At 40.2% G+C, this 20183-nt stretch overlaps 1 protein-coding gene across 3 annotated transcripts in view; it reads left to right on the top strand.

Moving 5' to 3' along the window:
- LOC120914988 (putative ciliary rootlet coiled-coil protein 2) overlaps nt 1-20183 on the top strand; it is an 89839-nt gene that overhangs the window by 41718 nt on the left and 27938 nt on the right. For all 3 annotated transcript variants that reach the window (XM_040325350.1, XM_040325349.1, XM_040325348.1), the window contains exons 6-9: nt 4760-4957; nt 6138-6358; nt 8574-8712; nt 10615-10682. In XM_040325350.1, the coding sequence (XP_040181284.1) occupies nt 4760-4957; nt 6138-6358; nt 8574-8712; nt 10615-10682 (626 nt within the window). The remainder of the gene's footprint in view (nt 1-4759; nt 4958-6137; nt 6359-8573; nt 8713-10614; nt 10683-20183) is intronic.

Consider the following 20183-nt stretch of genomic DNA (forward strand, 5'->3'; position numbering starts at 1 on the left):
TGTGTTCCGCCCGTCGTGTGTACGAGGCTTCAGGCTCATTTACACCAGCAGCTTTGGACTGCATTGCCCAATGTAGTCCCAATGCAAGGTCAACGCAAAAAGCCTTATGTTTTATGGTTCCAGTTTACACCAAAGCACTACATTGATTTGCTTTGAAAAAACTAGGACATTTCAATGTGCTGTAGCACAATTCGCTGTAGTGCATAGCAATAAAATGGAAGTAGTAAAGAAAAAAAGGAGCATTCCAGGGTTTTTGTTTTTTTACCAGACTGTCTTTATTGGTGATAACTGAAGACAATTTAGTTTTTTCCTTTTGTGTCCTTTTTAAAAAAAAAAAATTGTATGTTTTTGGTGTATCTTTCATTATTTGAGCTTTTTTAACTATAGAAAAAAGGGAAGAGAAAATTTAAATGTTTAAACTTTTAACAAATATCCCCAAATTATTAAAAAAAACACAAATTACTTTATCAGTTTAGGCTGATATATATTCTTCTACATATTTTTGGTAAAAAAATGTCAATAAGCGTATATTGATTAGTTTGCGCAAAAGTTATAGTGTCTACAAACTATGGTAAAGATTTATGGCATTTTTTTTTTTTTTTACTAGTAATGGCGGTGCTCTGTGATTTTTAGCGGTACTGCGACATTGCGACAGACAGATCAGACACTTTTGACAAATGTTTGGGACCATTGACATTTATACAGCGACAGTGCTCTAAATATGCACTGATTACTGTGTAAATGTGGTCAAAGCAAGAGCTGTGCTGTTGTAAGCTAAATTGTGACACTAGTGATAGTGAAATGCTAAATAAATATCAATTAAAATTATGAAACACTGACTGAGTGAAAAGATTTTTTTTTTTCATCAGTCAGTGTTTCAGATTTTTAATTGATATTTATCTAGCATTTCATTATCACTAGTGTCACATTTTAGCTTACAACAGCACAGCTCTTCCTTTGACCATTATTATTAATGTTGTATAACATTTTAGTTGCCGCTTTACTATTTATCGAATTAGCGCAGTACACCCCTCTTTTTCATACTGTGTAAATGTCACTGGTGAGGAAGGTGTTAACACTAGGGGGCGATCAAGGGGTAAATGTGTGTTCCCTAGATGTGTTCTAACTTTATGGGGAGAGGACTGACTGAGGAGGAGACATATCGTTGTTCTTACTTAGTAGGAACAAACAATATGTCTCCTCTCCCCAAACAGAACAGGGATAATCCCTGTGCTGGCTCTCGTGCATGCGATCTTGCGTGACCAGCGGCGATCGCCCTCTGGTGGCTATTAAAATGGAAAAAGTACCCGTACGGGGTTTCACCCAGTGGTGCCATTCTTACGCAGTATATACATGTGAGCCAGTTGGGAACTAATTAAAGGTGGACCAGATCTAGCTTTTTTTTAATATAGTGTCCTAGTTAACCACTTCAGCCCGGACCATTTTGCTGGTCAATGACCGGGCCACTTTTTGCGATTCGGCACTGCGTCGATTTAACTGACAATTGCACGGCCGTGCGACGTGGCTCATAAACAAAATTGGCGTCCTTTTTTTCCCACAAATAGAGATTTCTTTTGGTGGTATTTGATCACCTCTGCAGTTTTTATTTTTTATAAACAAAAATAGAGTGAGAATTTTGAAAAAAATTTAATATTTTTTTACTTTTTGCTATAATAAATATCCCCCAAAAAAATATAAAGAAAATATGTTTTCCTTAGTTTAGGCCGATACGTATTCTTCTACATTTTTTATGTAAATTTATTGATTGGTTTGCGCAAAAGTTATAGCGTCTATAAAATAGGGGATAGTTTTATGGCATTTTTATTAATATTTATTTTTGTACTAGTAATGGCGGCGATCAGCGATTTTTATCGGTACTGTGACCTTATGGCGGACACTTCGGACACTTTTGACACATTTTTGGGACCATTGGCATTTTTATAGCGATCAGTGCTATACAAATGCATTGATTACTGTAAAAATGTCACTGGCAGGGAAGGGGTTAACACTAGGGGGCGAGGAAGGGGTTAATTATGTTCCCTAGGTGTGTTCTAACTGAAGGGGGGGTGGGACTGACTAGGGGAAATGACAGATCGCTGTTCATACATTGTATGAACATGCGATCAGTAATTTCTCCCCCTGAAAGGACCGGGAGGTGTGTGTCCAGCGGTGATCACGCCCGCCCTTCACTTTTCATTCACTGATCAATTATATTTCAATCAATGAACTTCACATTATTATTTATAAGGGTACGGTGATAGTACATCAGATAAGGATTGCCTTCTGAGTATATGTGAAATCTCCATTAATAGCTGTAAAATAATTGTAATTATGAATATATTTAATTTAGATTTGTATCTATGTAGGGGTGTAACATAGCGTCCAAGAAGGCCATGTTAAACAGATGATTTGGTTCCTAAGCTTGTGTATCTAAATAATGGGACCCAAACCTCTACACATATTCACTTCAAAGGATCCCATGTTTAGATATGCAATGAAGGTGCCACGCCAAGCCAACCAATGAGGCAGTCTGTAATGATATACATAGACTAGATGGGAGGGAAGCACACACTCTATGGTAGAGCAGTCACCAGAATGGAACCTTTCGGGAAATGGTAACTATGGGAAATCTCGTATCTAAATGTTTGTCTTATGACTTGTTTGTCCTGTTGTTTTGTAGATTCATGTTTTAAGTATTATACTCTGGATTCTGTTACTTTAACCTAAGATTTTATTCCTTTGTATAGGCTATAGATAGATTGATGTGTATTAGTTAAGACTTCCTTACTATTAACCAATGCATTTTTGTTATTGTGTTAAAGCGTTCACTCATGGTCGAAGAACTGTCATTAACCCAGATTTTAATTCTCAAATATAACTTATGGGTAACACCATTATTCTTTGAATTATTATAAGGCTTTGTCACAACACTGCAAACTACATGGTGATTCCATAATATTTTCCTCAGTATTGATGATTCCATATTTTTCCTTTGCTTGATCTGCAAAAACAGTTACAACTGACTACAGTTCTTTTTCTTTTTTTACGTTTTTCTTAAAGCCAGAAGGTTGGAAAGTTAAATGAAAATATTTTTTTACACAATTAAAGGGGTTGTAAAGGAATTTTTTTTTTCATAATAAGCATCCTTTACCTGCAGACATTCTTCTTTTCACTTCCTCATTGTTCGTTTTTGCTCAGAAGTCGCTCTATTTCTTCTCTGTTCTGTTCACTTCCTGCTTGTCTGATTTTACTGACCACCGTGATGGGAGGCTTTACTGTGGTGGTCAGTGACGTGCTCGCCCCCTCCTGGGAACTACATCTGTGTGGCAGGACGCTCTCTACATGTTAGAGACTTCAAGGAGGTGTGAATTACTGGGCGTGCCGCAATTCATACTGGGAAATGTAGTTCTTACATGAACAAACGATGCAAACCAGGAAGTGAATGAGAGAACAGAAACTAGAATGCCGAAGGTAATATAGATGAAGGAATTTAATAGGTATTTACTTGTTTTTTTAACAGAATCATTACACTATTCTGTCTGTCTACCTTGCAGACATTAATTTTAGGCAAAACATTTTTTTTCCTTTAGTGACCCTTTAAACAATTGAATGAACATTTTCCAAGAGTGGTGGTTCCATACTTTTTGCCAGGGGTTGTATATCTAACATATGGGCAGATCTTCTTTGACTGCCAAGGATACCTGAAATATAACATATGCAGTATGAAGTATTTTAAAATTGTAAAAAAAAAAAAAAAAAATTATGCGAACTTCACATAATAAATTAATTGAGTGAGGGTGCAATAAGCTTACAGTAAGGGCTTGATTACACTTGACCAAATTTATAACGCTTAATAAATGCTCCTATAGCGTTAGTATGGGTGTTAAACTTGCGTTAATGAGCTTTAGTGTGGGTGTTAGACTTTCATTTTACAAGTTAAAAATGCTCCCAAAACAACCTATAGCCAGTTTTGAAGTGTTTGATGAGCGTTAAGGCGCGTTAAAACCACTCTACAAATGCCTTTTCCATTATGGGAAATACGGTAATCTTAATGCCCTACAACTGCATCGCAACTGCCTGCCAGAGCATTTGCAAAGCGTTACCATAGACTTGAATGGGAGGAGTTGAAAGGCTTTAAACGCCTCCTGACTCGACATGAGGCTTCAATTTTGAAGCGTAGCAACGCGCCTCTAACGTTTCATGTTTCAATAGTGTGAACAGCACCGTGTGCTGTACATTATATCTTTTGCATGGGTGCTTAAGGGGCATTTTTAACGCCTCCCAAATGCCTGCTTTTAATTACAGTGTGAATTTAGCCTAACACCTATATGCAGTCCACATGACTCTCTTATACACATAATCACATGGTTTGAAATTAGTAATATGCTTGTGTACAAGTGTCTGTTATTTGTTTTGCTCCTGTGCAAATTTGCAGCGGAGCCGCAGCATTGTAAGAACAAAGTCAATTATTTATATTATGCTAATGAATGCTAGAGGAAATTTGTTCAGAGGCCGAAGTTTCCAACCCGCATTTAGCTGCGTTTTGTATTTGGCCGTTTAAAAAAAAATGCTTCTAGACGTAAACGCGGTTAAACGCGGCATGTAAACATGGCTAAATGGCCGTTTTTAGACACTGATTTCTAGCTGTCAAGTTAAAATGTTAGCTAATCTTACATTTTTTTCTAAAAAGGTGAACCTACATTTCAAGCAGAAAGTAAAAGGTCTGTTCTAATTAATAATTTCTACGATATGTCCTTAGAATGCGCAGATGCAGGAAGAGCTGAGACAACATGCAGAACTTGTGGAAGCTAAATGCAACAATGCACAACGTGAGAAAGATGCCCTAGAACTAGAGATCACGTCACTTCATTCTGGACTTCACCGAGAAAAAGTCACCTCCAAGGAACTGGAGAAGAAATGTGTGAAACTTCAGTCGCAAATACTGGCAAACAGAAATGTTAGTGCATAGACAACAAGTCATTATAGTTCCTTCTTGATTTAGCAGCATATACATTGCTGTTCAGGGGTCTTGTTGGCAACTGCATACAGATCCCACAAATGTATTAAAATTTTAAAAATATGACATTCTCAGGTCAAATTAGCTTGAAGCAGCTTAGAAGGAGCTCAAATGAAGGCCAAATGAACCTGCCAATGAACTCTAGTACACATTGCTGCAGGCGTGATGCGTTGCATTTTGGTGCAGCAATTTTAACTTGAAATGCTAAGTTTGACAGGCTGTCAAACTCACTCACGGAAGTCAGTGCAACTGCCTCACAACCGTCATCCAAATCCTTGGTTTGCAATTGTAGCATGGTCGATCAGGGCAAAAACCTTTGTTTGGTAGTTAAAGCCTAAAAATGTCAGGAGGTGGCAGCATTGCCTCTTAAACGCATGCAAACGTCCTCTCATCAGCCTCTAAAATATTATCCACTACAGATAGCTTTTCAGGGGGGTGATAATTACTCCTGCCAGTGTGAAAAGAGCCAGAGATACCTCTCTTCACCTGGAAAACCTTCTTTTCTACTCTATATATTCATAGCTATAACCTTTGATGCAATTGCAATTTTTTCTTGAAAATATTTCCTAATAATGGCTAATTTTACAATTTGGTTGTCCTTAAAGTAACATTTAGTTTTGAGCTATGATATCCTTTGCAATATTCAACAATTGACCTGCAGTTTGCATGCCATAAAAAAAAAAAATCCACTACACGTGAAGATGACCAGCACTGCCTGCTACTAATCTGATTCAGTGTAATTTATTATGACTGTCCAACACATGACTTTAGACTTACAAAAAAAAAACCTCACATTTTGAAATACACTAGACGTATTGTATGTACTCTTGCAGGAGATAATCTTATGACATAAAAAGGCTGATTTATTGTTCCTGTTTTACCATGGGGCATTCTGAATGCTAATATAACACATCATATTATATTGTAAATTATGACAGATGAACATAATTCAATTGCTTCTAAAGTTATTATTGTGTAAATTAAAACCATATGGTCGTGTGCTGCATCTGGGTGACATTGAGGGGCGTATTAATGAAGGCATCAATGATAAGGGCAAATATAATATTATCTTAGTGGATATAGGATAAATGTCACATGTCTGTGTTTTAATTGAAAACAGATTAATGAGAGTCTTCATCTTGAAGTGTCAGCTCTGAAGAAGCACAGCCACACACTGGAAAATGCTGTCACAACATCGACAAGCGAAAAGAAATCACTCCATTCACAAATAAAAAATCTACAACAAGAAAATCAGAGTTTGTGTTCTCAAAAAGAACTTCTGTATAGCATAATGAAGAAAAAGGGTAAAAGGAAACATCACCGTGAGGAGCAAAGCAAAGGGTACAGTAAATCAAACATTTAGTGGTAATTCAATTGTAAAAAAAAAATAATTTAATGACAGGCCCATGAACGTCCGGCCGTGTGTGAGAGCTCCTAGTGTTGTGTACATGTTTTACATGGGAATGGAACAGCTTTACAGTTTTAAAATAAGTGATTATACTTCAAATTTGTTGCACAAGAGCGTTGATACTGTGTGGGAGAAAGTGGAACATGTTGTTTAAAGTGAAGAGAAGTTCATAGAGATATGAAAGAGTTTTATTAAAAGATACGGTTTTCATATATTAATTTTATTCTATTATTGCATCTGGGCATATAGGACTGTATATTTGTACACATATATAGACTGCTTGTCACGATTTAGCCTGCAGCTTTCCTGCCTGCCTAAATCTTATCGCCTTACTGCAGTGCCTAGTCCTCTGACTCCTTTCTAATGTGTTGTTTGGCTTCTGAGCTTGCCGATGGGTGCCGCCTGCAATTCTGCAGGTTTATATTTCCTTTCCTACCATAAATTTTTGGCCCGCTTCCCAATTTGTTTTCTTATATATACATGTGCTTAGTGCAGCCCGTGTTGCCTGAGCAACTTTTCACTTCTCTGAGCTCCTGTTCTCTTACTATTAGGTGTATTCTTGGTCTGATTTCATGTGCACTGACCCTGGCTTTGTTTACTGTCTGCGCTTACCTGCCGCCCACCCTGACCTTGGCTTGTTTTCTGGATTTCCTTTTGTCTTTTGCCATTGTACTCTGCACACATGAGTGGTCTCCACATCCTCTGCAGGGCATACCTGGGGGCCACAACCTGGTTCTAGCTTGCTGCAAGTCCATCCCCACCATCAGGGGCCCTGGTAAAGAAGTAGGCTGGGGTTTAGATTCTGCACCCTTGAGAACCCCCATTTGGCAAGGACTCACTATCACAGACTCCTGACACTGGTCCCATGTTATAATTTATAGAAACAAAGCAAGCTTCTCTCTGAATTTGCACCTAACCTAGCCCACAGTAGTATTATTCCCAAGAAAACCTGCCATCCGCAAACTAAACAATGTAACTTCTGATATTTACGCCATATTTAGGGTGACTTTGTATGAACTCTTTTGTAGAACTATCTCAGAATGTTCTGGCATGTTTTCACTGTGAGTGGTATTTGGTGAGTTTTCCCCTTTAGCTAAATACCCTGCAGACACCTTCAAACTAAAAATGTACAAATGAGACTACACTGCATGGGCCAAATTCTCAAAAGAGATACGCAGGCGGAACTGCTGTTCAGCCTGCGTATCTCTGTGCCTAACTTTGGAAACGATCCTCAAAAGGATTTTTCCAAAGTTAGGCAGAAGATCTGACATCTGTAAGACACTTACACTGTCAGATCTTAGGATGCAGTACCGCATCCGCCGCTGGGGGCATTTCTCATTGAAATGCCGCTTTGCGTATGCAAATGAGGACTTAAGCAGATCCACAAAGCTTTTAAGCATTGTGGTTTCTGCGTAAGTTCCGATTTGCTTGCGCAAAATTAGGGCTGGTTTTACAATGTGGAAAGTTAGTCCACCATGTAAAACCAGACCTTTTTTTCGATCGCCGAGTTTTTTTTTTAAATTTGATTTTTTTTCCCGGCGCGTATTTTTTTTTCACCCGTCGCAACTTTATTGTCCCGTCGCAATCCACAAAGCCCGGCGTAAATTACGTTCGCGCACTGCACGTCGGGAAAATTACGTCACACGCATGCGCAGTACGGCCGGCGCGGGAGCGCGCCTCATTTAAATTGTAATCGCCCCCCGGAGAGGAGGACCGCCTTGCGACGGAGGCACTTAAGTTACACGGCGTGTAATTTCTAGGTAAGTGCTTTGAAGATCGGGCACTTAGGTAGAAATTTAGCGCCTGTGTAACTTAACTGCTGAAATTTAAGTTAGGCTACGTTTTTGGGAATTTAGGCCTCAAAAGTCTAGAAAAAAAGTTGATGCTTGTATATGCGCCTTTACATGATTTATATGCTAATTAATAAAATGTGATCAGTGGGTTAATTGATCCAGGTAATGAATGTAAGGGACAGCCATTGCCGGTGTCATCAAAATAAAAAAAAAATTATTACCCGCAGTCAGGATAATTATTAGCTCCGTGATCACGTTTTTTGGATAAACAGAACAGTTTCAGAGTTAAAATAAATTCACAGGATTGAAAGACTTTAGGCTTTTTTCTACCTTACTAGGTTACTGTTTGTTTCAGAGCTACTAGAGACATCCAGATTGAGCAACCTGAAGATAACAGTTGTGTGAGCCCTATACATGGCAGTTTACTCTCTGGGTCATCATGTGATTCTAGCTTCAGAAATTCTAGGAGGCCACAAAAGCTAAGAAGAAAAAAGGTATATTATATTGTGGTGGAAATTTGAAGATGTATTTATTATGTATTGTCATAATGGCACCCAGTTTTAGTACTTCCTCAACCCGCTCTAAATAGAACTGACTGGGGCAGTCTGAGGCTGGTTTAATAAGGGTATAATCTGGATATGCATTATTCTATGGAATGGCGCAGATTAAGGATTCTATTAGCAATTAATATGAGAGCTTGTGATCGTTTCTGGAGTCAGGGGGGCACATGCACTCCCTGCCCAGACACGCCCATAAGACTTTAGCCAGCATTGTATGTATTTGTATTCATTGTATGTAGTTCTATTCATTGTATTGTATTGTGGTTTTGTTGTATTATTTTGTTATTGTTATATTACTGTATTGAATCCCTGTTGGAAGGGTTTCCGTATATGGGCATCTGCTGGGTGGAGCTCACACCCTGTGAGCTCACTTCCTATGGAGGAGGTCACATGTTGTGACATCACTTCCTGCTGGGTCTTTAATAAAACTGCCTGTGAGGGCGTCGGCAGACCAGTGATGACTGGGAGCTAGAATGGAATGAGAACAATTGGTGAGGTCTCTTGACTTGAATGGATGGGCAGAGAATGGACGGTGAGTGAACTTATTTAGCTTTAAGATGGCTTATTTCATTAAGACGGAGTATGTGCTTTTTAGCACAGGGCAAAATGGCGGTATGCTCTGCACAAAGCCAATTTTGCCACCACAATATCAAAGGAAAATTGTGAATTGAGACATTTGGTTGATGTGTAAAGGGGTAAATATAAAGCAAATATAAGGCCAGACTGCACAAAATAAACTAATGCAGACCTTAAACAACAAACACCTTTAGGTTCTTTTCACACTAAAGCCTCGTACACCTTACAATTGTTGGCCAACCGAGCATCAGCTTTTTGTCAAAAGGGTGTGTGCCAGGATCTTGTCTTGCATACTAACGTTACACAATTGTCATGCCACAAACACAAACGTAGTGACGTGCTACGAGGAATTTCAGCTCTTGAGTGCCACCCTTTGGGCCCTTTCTGCTAATTTTGTGTTTGGTGAGCACTGATTCCAAGCATGCGTGTTTGTACTTTTGACTTTTGTGTGACGGATTTGTGTACTGACCATCAGAAAATCTGACCTCAAACCGTTGTATGTCGCACTGCCCGCACTGCACAGGTCAACTACTCATTGTTGTCTAGGGGATTTGAGAACAGCGATATACTTACTTAATTCTCTGATCCTTCCCACACAAGACCAGTCCCTGTGGCTCCTACCCCCAGCAGTCTAGCATTCTTGTGCTGTGGTCTGTCCCTGCTCCTGGACAGGAGGACGTCAGGAAGAGTCCACCGCTGGATCATGGCAGAGTGCCGTTTGCCAATGGAGCAGAGGATCGGTTGAATAATCAGCTTTCTCCTCTCCCCTGGACAAAACGCGCAGAAATCCTGGGAATTGCTGGTACAGCTGCACTGCATGGAAAAACTTATTTTTGCCTGTAATTGGACTTTAACTTCTGCAGGCTGGCCAAAAAATATCTGTTTTGAGTTATTGCTTATTTTTATCTTTTGGAGATTTCAGAACTGAACCCCTCTAATTATGATGGCGTCTCACAATTACTGAATAACTTTTTTACATTACAGAAGATACAGCAGAAATATTGTGACGTTATTGGTTGCTTCATAAGGGCAATTAGGGCTATTTTCAAAAGGCTCTAGATTTCAGAAAGATACACATTGTCAATTCATTATTACTTCTACAGCCACCTGTCCTATATCAGACTATAACCTGTGATGAACTTCTAAGAAGAAAACACTGTCAACTACCTTTTGCAAATAATTTAGATTGATAGTAAAAATGTTTCCTTTTCTATGTAAATACTATCTAGCCATATCTAGTCGCTTATAATGTTTCCACAGGAAGTGAAACGTGAGTCAAAGGATGATGACCGTAAAGATATAGATGGACTTCAATTGGATTGTGAGAGGTATACAATTTATGATAAATGGTATATTTATTATTATCATTATTATTTTTACATTGGTCATATTTCTGTATATGCCAGACATGTTGTGGCCTAGAGTGACTCAGGTGGTGTGCCGAGTTGACTTATTGCCATGCTTTGACAGATTTGTCCCATAGCCACTCCTTTGTTATCTTGGCTGTGTTCTTAGGGTCATTGTCCTGTTGGAAGATAAACCTTCACCCCATTCTGAGGTCCAGAGCACTCTGGGGCAGGTTTTCATCATTGTTGCATTAATCTTTACCTCGATCCTGACATGTCTCCCAGTTCCTGTCTCTGAAAAACATCCCCACAGCATAATGCTGCCACCACCATGCTTTACTGTAGGGATGGTATTGGCCAGGTGATGAGCGGTGCCTGATTTCCTCCAGACATGATGCTTTCCATTCAGGCCAGAGAGTTCAATCTTTGTTTCATTAGACAAGTGTGGGGTGTCATGTGCCTTTTAATCAGGAGTGGCTTCCTCCGTCTGGCCACTCTACCATACAGGCCTGATAGGTGGAGTGCTGCAGAGATGGTTAATCTTCTGGAAGGTTCAGCACTCCACAGAGAAATGTCGGAGCTCTGTCAGAGTGACCATTGGGTTCATGGTCACCTTCCTGACTAGGGCCCTTCTCCCTTGATTTCTCAGTTTGGCTGGGCAGCCTGCTCTAGGAAGAATCCTGGTGGTTCCAAACTCCTTTCATTTATGGATGATGGAGGCCATTGTGCTCATTGGGACCTTCAATGCTGTAGACATTTTTCTGTATCCTTCTCCTGATCTGTGCCTTGATACAATCCTGTCTTGGAGGTCTACAGACAATTCCTTGGACTTTATGGCTTGGTTTGTGCTCTGACATGTACTGTTAACTGTGGGAGCTTATATAGACCAGGTGTGTGCCTTTCCAAATCTCATCCAATCAACTGAATTTACCAATCAACTGAGTGTAAAACTGGGTAAAACTCCTGCGCTGTGTTGGATAAGTGGAAGGGGAGCAAGGGGAGATAGTGAGGGTGAATATGGGCACTGCAGCAAACAAAAAAGGGTCTATCCTATTTAGACAAAGATAATTGTGCGAAAAAAGTTGTGATGTCTGCGCTGTGAAATACTACTAATAAATGGGGGAAGGGGGAGGGGGGAAGGGATATGAGAATAGGGGGTGCAAATGGGTCTGTGGGACGGGGAAGTAATGAGATGTACATACACAGTAAAAGTACAACCTGAAAACAGTGATTAAATAAACATAATCCTCGGCAGAATTGAAATAGAATATACAAAGTGAAAAATCTTCAGTGGATACACATAAACAGTCCCGAATTGAATCAAACAATAAAGAAGGAGACCAAAGTTCCAAATGAAGCTGATAAAAAAGTGGATGGGTGAATGATCAGAAGTAAAAAGTTCCAAAGCCAAATAGGTGGAGATGTGCAGCACAATCGAATCCAAAAACGTGCAACCCTCACCGTTAGTGATCCTAGCAGCTTACCTCCCGGCTGTCACTCAGAGCCAGATCAATTACCAGTGCTCCAGCCTCCCAATGAGTAGATGTCTTCCTGGTAGATCTCAATAATCGACCATACATGTGGGAAATATAATAAAGATTCTGTAGCGTTGTCCTACTGCCACAAAAAAGGGGGGGGGGGCTCTGTAATGGGTAAGTGGATGTAAACTTACACAACTTACACAATGTATAGAAAAGAGTGGCTATCTCCACGAGCGCCGAGCTCGTCACCCTAGCTTCTCACTGCCGCAACTCTCTCCCTTCAGTATCCGTGGAGCCGACCGCTCATGCGAAGGTAGAAGGGGCGGGGAGGGAGAAGAAAGGGGGCACATCGCGTAATTCCGTACAACAAAGTTTTATTAAAAGGACATAAAACCATCAGTAAAAAAACTCACATGGGGCAGGGGCACATGGCGGTCTCATATCCTACGAGCGCCGCGCTCGTCCACCGTCCGTCAGGTGCTGCTACCCAATCAGTGCTCAAAGTCCCGACGTGTGTTCGTCACATCACGTGACTTCATCAGGGGAATCAACTGAGTGTCATTGCAAAGGCTGTGAATACTTATGTACATGTGATTTTTTTTCATTTTTTATTTTTAATAAATTTGCAAAGATTTCAAACAAACTTTTACACCCTTATGGGGTATTGTTTGTAGAATTTTGAGGAAAATAATTAATTTAATCCATTTTGAAATAAGGCTGTAACATAACAAAATGTGGAAAAAGTGAATGCTGGGAATACTTCCCGGATGCACTGTACATCTCACCTACCACTATCAAGCTGGTTCACACTGGATGCATTATATTTAACCACTTCCCGCCCGGCCCATTGTCAAATGACGTCCACAAAGGACCTCTACCGATCCGGGTGGACGTCATATGACGTCCTGGGCTTTGTGGGGGGATATCTGAATGATGCCTGCAGCTAGAGGCATCATTCAGATATCCTTCTCTTCTGCTGGCGATTCTACACAACGTAAGAATGATCATAGCGGCGATTCCGCTGCTAGATCGTTCTTACAGGCGGCGGGAGAGGACATCCCCCCTCCCGCCGCCATCCGGTACTTCTCCGGGCTCTCCCGTGCCATCGGGGGCCCGGAAAACGAATCGTCCGGCGCTGGCAGGAAGCATAGAGATGACTGGTGACCAGATGGTCACCAGTCATCTCTATGACCGTCGGAGGACCCGGGCGCGATGTGATGACGTCACGCCCGGGTCCCCGTAAGTAAACAAAGCCGCAATTGCGGCTGCTAAGCAACAGCAAGCATGAGATCGGTGAATTTTTTTTCACCGATTTCATGCTTTCCAGCCTGGAGGAGAGATGTGGGGTCTTATTGACCCTGCATCTCTCCATAAAGAGTACCTGTCACACACATTCCTATTACCAGGGATGTTTACATTCCTTGTAATAGGAATAAAAGTGATAATAAAAAAAAAAAAAATTAAAAAAAAGTGTAAAAAAATAAATAAATATGTAAAAACAAAAAAAAATAAAAAAATTTTTTTAACGCCCCTGTCCCCAGTAGCTCGCGCGCAGAAGCGAACGCACACGCAAGTCCCGCCGACATATGTAAACGCTGTTTAAACCACATATGTGTGGTATCGCCGCGTGCGTTAGAGTGCCAGCAACAATTCTAGCACTAGATCTTCTCTGTAAATCTAAACTGGTAACCTGTAAAAATTTTCAAAGCGTTGCCTATGGAGATTTTTAAGTACCGAAGTTTGGCGCCATTCCATGAGTGTGCGCAATTTTAAAGCATGGCATGTTAGGTATCTATTTACTCGGTGTAACATCATCTTTCATATTTTACAAAAAAAATGGGCTAACTTTACTGTTTTGTTGTTTTTTTAATTCATAAAAAAAAAATTTGCCCAAAAAAGGCGTTTGAAAAATTATTGCGCAAATACCGTGCAAGATAAAACGTTTCAATGACCGTCGTTTTAATCCCTAGGGTGTCTGCTAAAAAAACATATATAATGTTTGGGGGTTCTGCGTAATTTTCTAGCAAAAAAATTGTTATTTGTACATGTAGGAGAGAAGTGCCAGAATAGGCCTGGTATGGAGGTGTGTATAAAAGCCCTGTATGGAAGCGGTTAACTGCATAAAACAAAACAAAAAAATAAATAAAAATTAATGGACAAGAGAAATATATTGTTTCCAGTATCATCTTTTGTTGCAGTACTTAAGAAAACATTCTTGCATAAAGCCTAAGTTATAAATGGAGAAAATGGGTTAAAAGGCAAAAAATATTACAAACATAGCTTGGTAATATATATAATATATAATACTAGCATCAATATGAGATGTATACCTTGTTATAATCCAGCTGTGGGCTGCAGTGTTTTGGATCAAGTAGACCAAAGAAGAAGTATGTCACACCTGGGGGTGGAACTGGAATATTGTGAAAGAATCTCGTCCTCCAAGTTGTTGCATGCTGATAGGTGGGTATTTCCCGCCCCCCCAAGAGTCAAGTAACTCTTTAACCACTTTCCCCCCGGACCATTTGTCAGCCTTAAGACCAGAGGTGTTTTTACAATTTGCCACTGCGCTGCTTTAACTGGTAATTGCGCGGCCATACAATGTTGTACCCTTTTTTTCCCACAAATACAGCTTTCTTTTGATGGTATTTGATTGCCTCGGCGATTTTTAATGTTTGCGATATAAACGGAAAAAGAGCGAAAATTTTGAGGAAAAATGATATTTTCTACTTTTTGTTATAAGAAAAATCGAACAAACTCAATTTTAGTCATACATTTTGGCCAGAATGTATTCAGCCACATGTCTTTAGTAAAAAAAATGCCAATAAGCGTATATTTATTGGTTTGCGCAAAAGTTATAGCGTCTACAAACTAGGGTACATTTTCTGGAATTTACACAGCTTTTATTTTATGACTGCCTATCTCAATTTTTGAGGTGCTAAAATGGCAGGGCAGTACAAAACCCCCCCCAAATGACCCCATTTTGGAAAGTAGACACCCCAAGGAAACTGCTGAAAGGCATGTTGAGTCCATTGAATATTTTTTTTTTGTACCAAGTGATTGAATAATGACAACAAAAAAAAAAAGAAATTTCAAAAAGTTGTCACTAAATGATATATTGCTCACACATGCCATAGTCATATGTGGAATTGCACCCCAAAATACATTCTGCTGCTTCTCCTGAGTACGGGGATACCACATGTGTGAGACTTTTTGGGAGCCCAACCACGTACGGGGCCCCGAAAACCAAGCACCGCCTTCAGGATTTCTAAGGGCGCAAATTTTTTATTTCACTTTTCACTACCTAAGACAGTTTTGAAGGCCATAAAATGCCCAAATAGCACAAAATCCCCCCAAATGACCCCATTTTGGAAGGTAGACACCCCAAGGAATCTGCTGAGGGGCATATTGAGCCCACTGAATATTACATTTTTTTGTACCAAGTGATTGAATAATGACAAAAAAAAAAAAGAAAAAAGAAATTACAAAAAGTTGTAACTAAATGATATATTGCTCATACATGCCATGGTTATATGTGGAATTGCACCCCAAAATAAATTTTGCTGCTTCTCCTGAGTACGGGGATACCACATGTGTGGGACTTTTTGGGAGTCTAGCCGCGTACGGGGCCCCGAAAACCAAGCATCGCCTTCAGGATTTCTAAGGGCGCAAATTTTTTATTTCACTCCTCACTACCTATCACAGTTTTGAAGGCCATAAAATGCCCAAATAGCACAAATCCCCCCCAAATGACCCCATTTTGGAAAGTAGACACCCCAGGCTATTTGCTGAGAGGCATGTTGAGTCCATGGAATATTTAATATTTTGCCACAAGTTGCGGGAATATGACAATTTTTTTTTTTTTTGCACAAAGTTGTCACTAAATGATATATTGCTCACACATGCCATGGGCATATGTGGAATTACACCCCAAAAAACATTCTGCAGCTTCTCCTGAGTACGGGGATACCACATGTGTGGGACTTTTTGGGAGCCTAGCTTCGTACGGGACCCCGAAAAACCAAGCACGGCCTTCAGGATTTCTAAAGGCATACATTTTTGATTTCACTCCTCACTACCGATCACTACCTATCACAGTATTGAAGGCCATAAAATGCCATGATGGCACACAACTCCCCCAAATGACCCCATTTTGGAAAGTAGACACCCCAAGCTATTTTCTGAGAGGCATGTTGAGTTCATGGAATATTTTATATCTTGCCACCAGTTGCTGGAATATGACAAACTTTTTTTTTTTTGCACAAAGTTGTTACTAAATGATATATTGCTCACACATGCCATGGTTATATGTGGAATTGCACCCCGAAATACATTCTGCTGCTTCTCCTGAGTACGGAGATACCACATGTGTGGGAGTTTTCGGGAGCCTAGCCGCATACGGGGCCCCGAAAACCAAGCACCGCCTTCAGGATTTCTAAGGGCGCAAATTTTTGATTTCACTCCTCGCTGCCTATCATAGTTTTGGAGGCCATGGAATTCCCAGATGGCACACAACCCCCCCAAATGACCCCATTTTGGAAAGTAGACACCCCAAGCTATTTGCTGAGAGGCATGGTGAGTATTTTACAGCGCTCATTTATTTTTGAAAATGAAGAAAGATATATATATATTTTTTTTCTTTTTTCAATTTTCAAATCTTTGTGACAAAAAGCAAGATCTGCAAAATACTCAACATACCTCTCAGCAAATAGCTTGTGGTGTCTACTTTCCAAAATGGGGTCATTTGGGGGGGTTTTGTGCCATCTGGGCATTCCATGGCCTCCGAAACTGTGATTGGCAGTGAGGAGTGAAATCAAAAATGTATGCCCTTAGAAAGCCTGAAGCCATGATATGCCCATGGCATGTTTGAGCAATATATCATTTAGTGACAACTTTGTGCAAAAAAAATAAAATAATAATAATTCTCTTTCCTACAACTTGTGTCAAAATATAAAATATTCCATGGACTCGAGATGCCTCTCAGCAAATAGCTTGGGGTGTCTACTTTCCAAAATTGGGTCATTTGGGGGGGTTTTGAACTGTCCTGGCATTTTATGAACAACATTTAGAAGCTTATGTCACACATCACCCACTCTTCTAATCACTTGAAGACAAATCCCTTAGTGAGACTTTTTGTTTACATGAAGACATATTTTTTTTTGGAAAGAATATTGCGTTGAACCCCCAAACATTATATATTATTTTAAAGCAAAGGCCCTACAGATTAAAATGGTGGGTGTTGCATTTTTTTTACCACGCAGTATTTGCGCAGCGATTTTTCAAATGCATTTTTTTGGGCAAAAATGCATATTTTTCTATTTTAATGCACTAAAACACACTATATTGCCCAAATGTTTGATGAAATAAAAAAGATGATCTTAGGCCGAGTACATAGATACCAAACACGACATGCTTTAAAATTGCGCACAAATGCGCAGTGGCGACAAACTACATACATTTTTAAAAGCCTTTAAAAGCCTCTACGGGTTACTACATTAGATTTACAGAGGAGGTCTACTGCCCTCGATCTGACCTTTGCGGTGATACCTCACATGCATGGTACAATTGCTGTTTACATATGACGCCAGACTGACACTTACGTTTGCCTTTGCGCGAGAGCAGGGGGGGACAGGGGTGCTTTTTTTTATTTTTTTATTATTATTATTTCATTTGCTTTTTTAATTTTATTTTAAACTGTTTCTTACTTTTTTTATTATTTTTATAATTTTTATTGTTATCTTAGGGCAGTGATGGCGAACGCGTGGCACGCGTGCCGCTCCCGGCACGGCAAGCTGTTTCGGTGGGCACGCCATGAAATGAAAGCATACAGTGAAAAATCTAATTGTCCACACCGCACTGCAAACTACATCCCCCATAGTTCTATCTATTGGCTAGCGGTGACGTACCTGAGTGGGAGTGACAAAGAATAAGCGACGGGGGGGGGGGGGGGGTGACGTGCGCACGCTAATCCAATCCACACTGCACCCACCAATCAGCGGCTAGCTGCCGAAATAATCAGATCTGCGCTTCTAATATTTGCTTCACCCACCAGCCAATCAGTATTGCTGTTACCCGCCCTCCTCCTGCAGCCCGCCACATTTGACAAGAAGATGCAGGCAGAGATGAAAGCGTGGCTGTGCTGTATTGAGGTGGGCGGGAGTGTGCTCTGCTCGGCTCTGTTCCCTGCACTTGCCGTGTTGTAGAGAGCCTGCTTCTCCTCTGTCAGGACCAGAGCTGCTGTGACTCTGACAAGAGCCATCACAGAGCAGGCTTTCTGTGATGGCCCCCCCTTCTCCGGTCAGCAGCACCAGCAGAGAGACCTTCCTCGGCAGGACTGAGTGGTTTGCAGAAGGGGACTGAATTACAGGTAATCATTGTTCAGTAACTTTTCATTATGCAGTAATTTTTCAGTGTGCAGTCATTTTTCAGTGTGCAGTATGTTTTATTATGCAGTCAGTTTTCAGTGTGCAGTCAGTTTTCAGTGTGCAGTCATTTTTCAGTGTGCAGTCAGTTTTCAGTGTGCAGTCAGTTTTCAGTGTGCAGTCAGTTTTCAGTGTGCAGTCAGTTTTCAGTGTGCAGTCATTTTTCAGTGTGCAGTATGTTTTATTATGCAGTCAGTTTTCAGTGTGCAGTCAGTTTTCAGTGTGCAGTCAGTTTTCAGTGTGCAGTCAGTTTTCAGTGTGCAGTATGTTTTATTATGCAGTCAGTTTTCAGTGTGCAGTCATTTTTCAGTGTGCAGTCAGTTTTCAGTGTGCAGTCAGTTTTCAGTGTGCAGTCAGTTTTCAGTGTGCAGTCATTTTTCAGTGTGCAGTATGTTTTCATTATGCAGTATGTTTTCATTATGCAGTATGTTTTCATTATGCAGTATGTTTTCATTATGCAGTATGTTTTCAGTGTGCAGTATGTTTTATTATGCAGTCAGTTTTCAGTGTGCAGTCAGTTTTCAGTGTGCAGTCAGTTTTCAGTGTGCAGTCAGTTTTCAGTATGCAGTCATTTTTCAGTGTGCAGTCATTTTTCAGTGTGCAGTCATTTTTCATTATGCAGTATGTTTTCATTATGCAGTATGTTTTCAGTGTGCAGTCAGTTTTCAGTGTGCAGTCAGTTTTCAGTGTGCAGTCAGTTTTCAGTGTGCAGTCAGTTTTCAGTGTGCAGTCAGTTTTCAGTGTGCAGTATGTTTTCATTATGCAGTCATTTTTCAGTGTGCAGTATGTTTTCATTATGCAGTCATTTTTCATTATGCAGTCATTTTTCATTGTGCAGTATGTTTTCATTGTGCAGTATGTTTTCATTGTGCAGTATGTTTTCAGTGTGCAGTCATTTTTCAGTGTGCAGTCATTTTTCAGTGTGCAGTCAGTTTTCAGTATGCAGTCATTTTTCAGTGTGCAGTCAGTTTTCAGTATGCAGTCATTTTTCAGTATGCAGTCATTTTTCAGTGTGCAGTCATTTTTCATTATGCAGTATGTTTTCATTATGCAGTATGTTTTCAGTGTGCAGTCATTTTTCAGTGTGCAGTATGTTTTCATTGTGCAGTAACCTAATGTAATTCTGAAACCTACATTCTGAACAAATTTGGCTGAAACGTAAATTTTTGGTCCTTTTGGGGTGAATTAAGAGGGATGATCAGTCCCATCCTCTGTACAGAGACGCTGGCAGGTTTAATTCTGTGTTGGCACTTTGAAAGAAATAAGTTGGTTTTGTCGCGGTTTGGGCACTCGGGCTCAAAAAGGTTCGCCATCACTGTCTTAGGGCATGTAAATATCCCCTATGATAGCAATAGTTAGTGACAGGTACTCTTTTTTGAAAAAATTGGGGTCTATTAGACCCTAGATCTCTCCTCTGCCCTTAAAGCATCTGACCACACCAAGATCGGTGTGATAAAATGTTTTTCCACTTTCCCAATGGCGTGGTTTATATCCGGGGAGGGGACATTCCCTCCCACTGCTTGTAAAAGCAGTTTAGAGGCTAATTAGCCACTAGGATTGCTTTTACATGAAAGCTGGCTGAA

The sequence above is a fragment of the Rana temporaria genome, chromosome 1, assembly GCF_905171775.1.
Source record: "Rana temporaria chromosome 1, aRanTem1.1, whole genome shotgun sequence".
Lineage (NCBI taxonomy): Eukaryota > Metazoa > Chordata > Amphibia > Anura > Ranidae > Rana > Rana temporaria.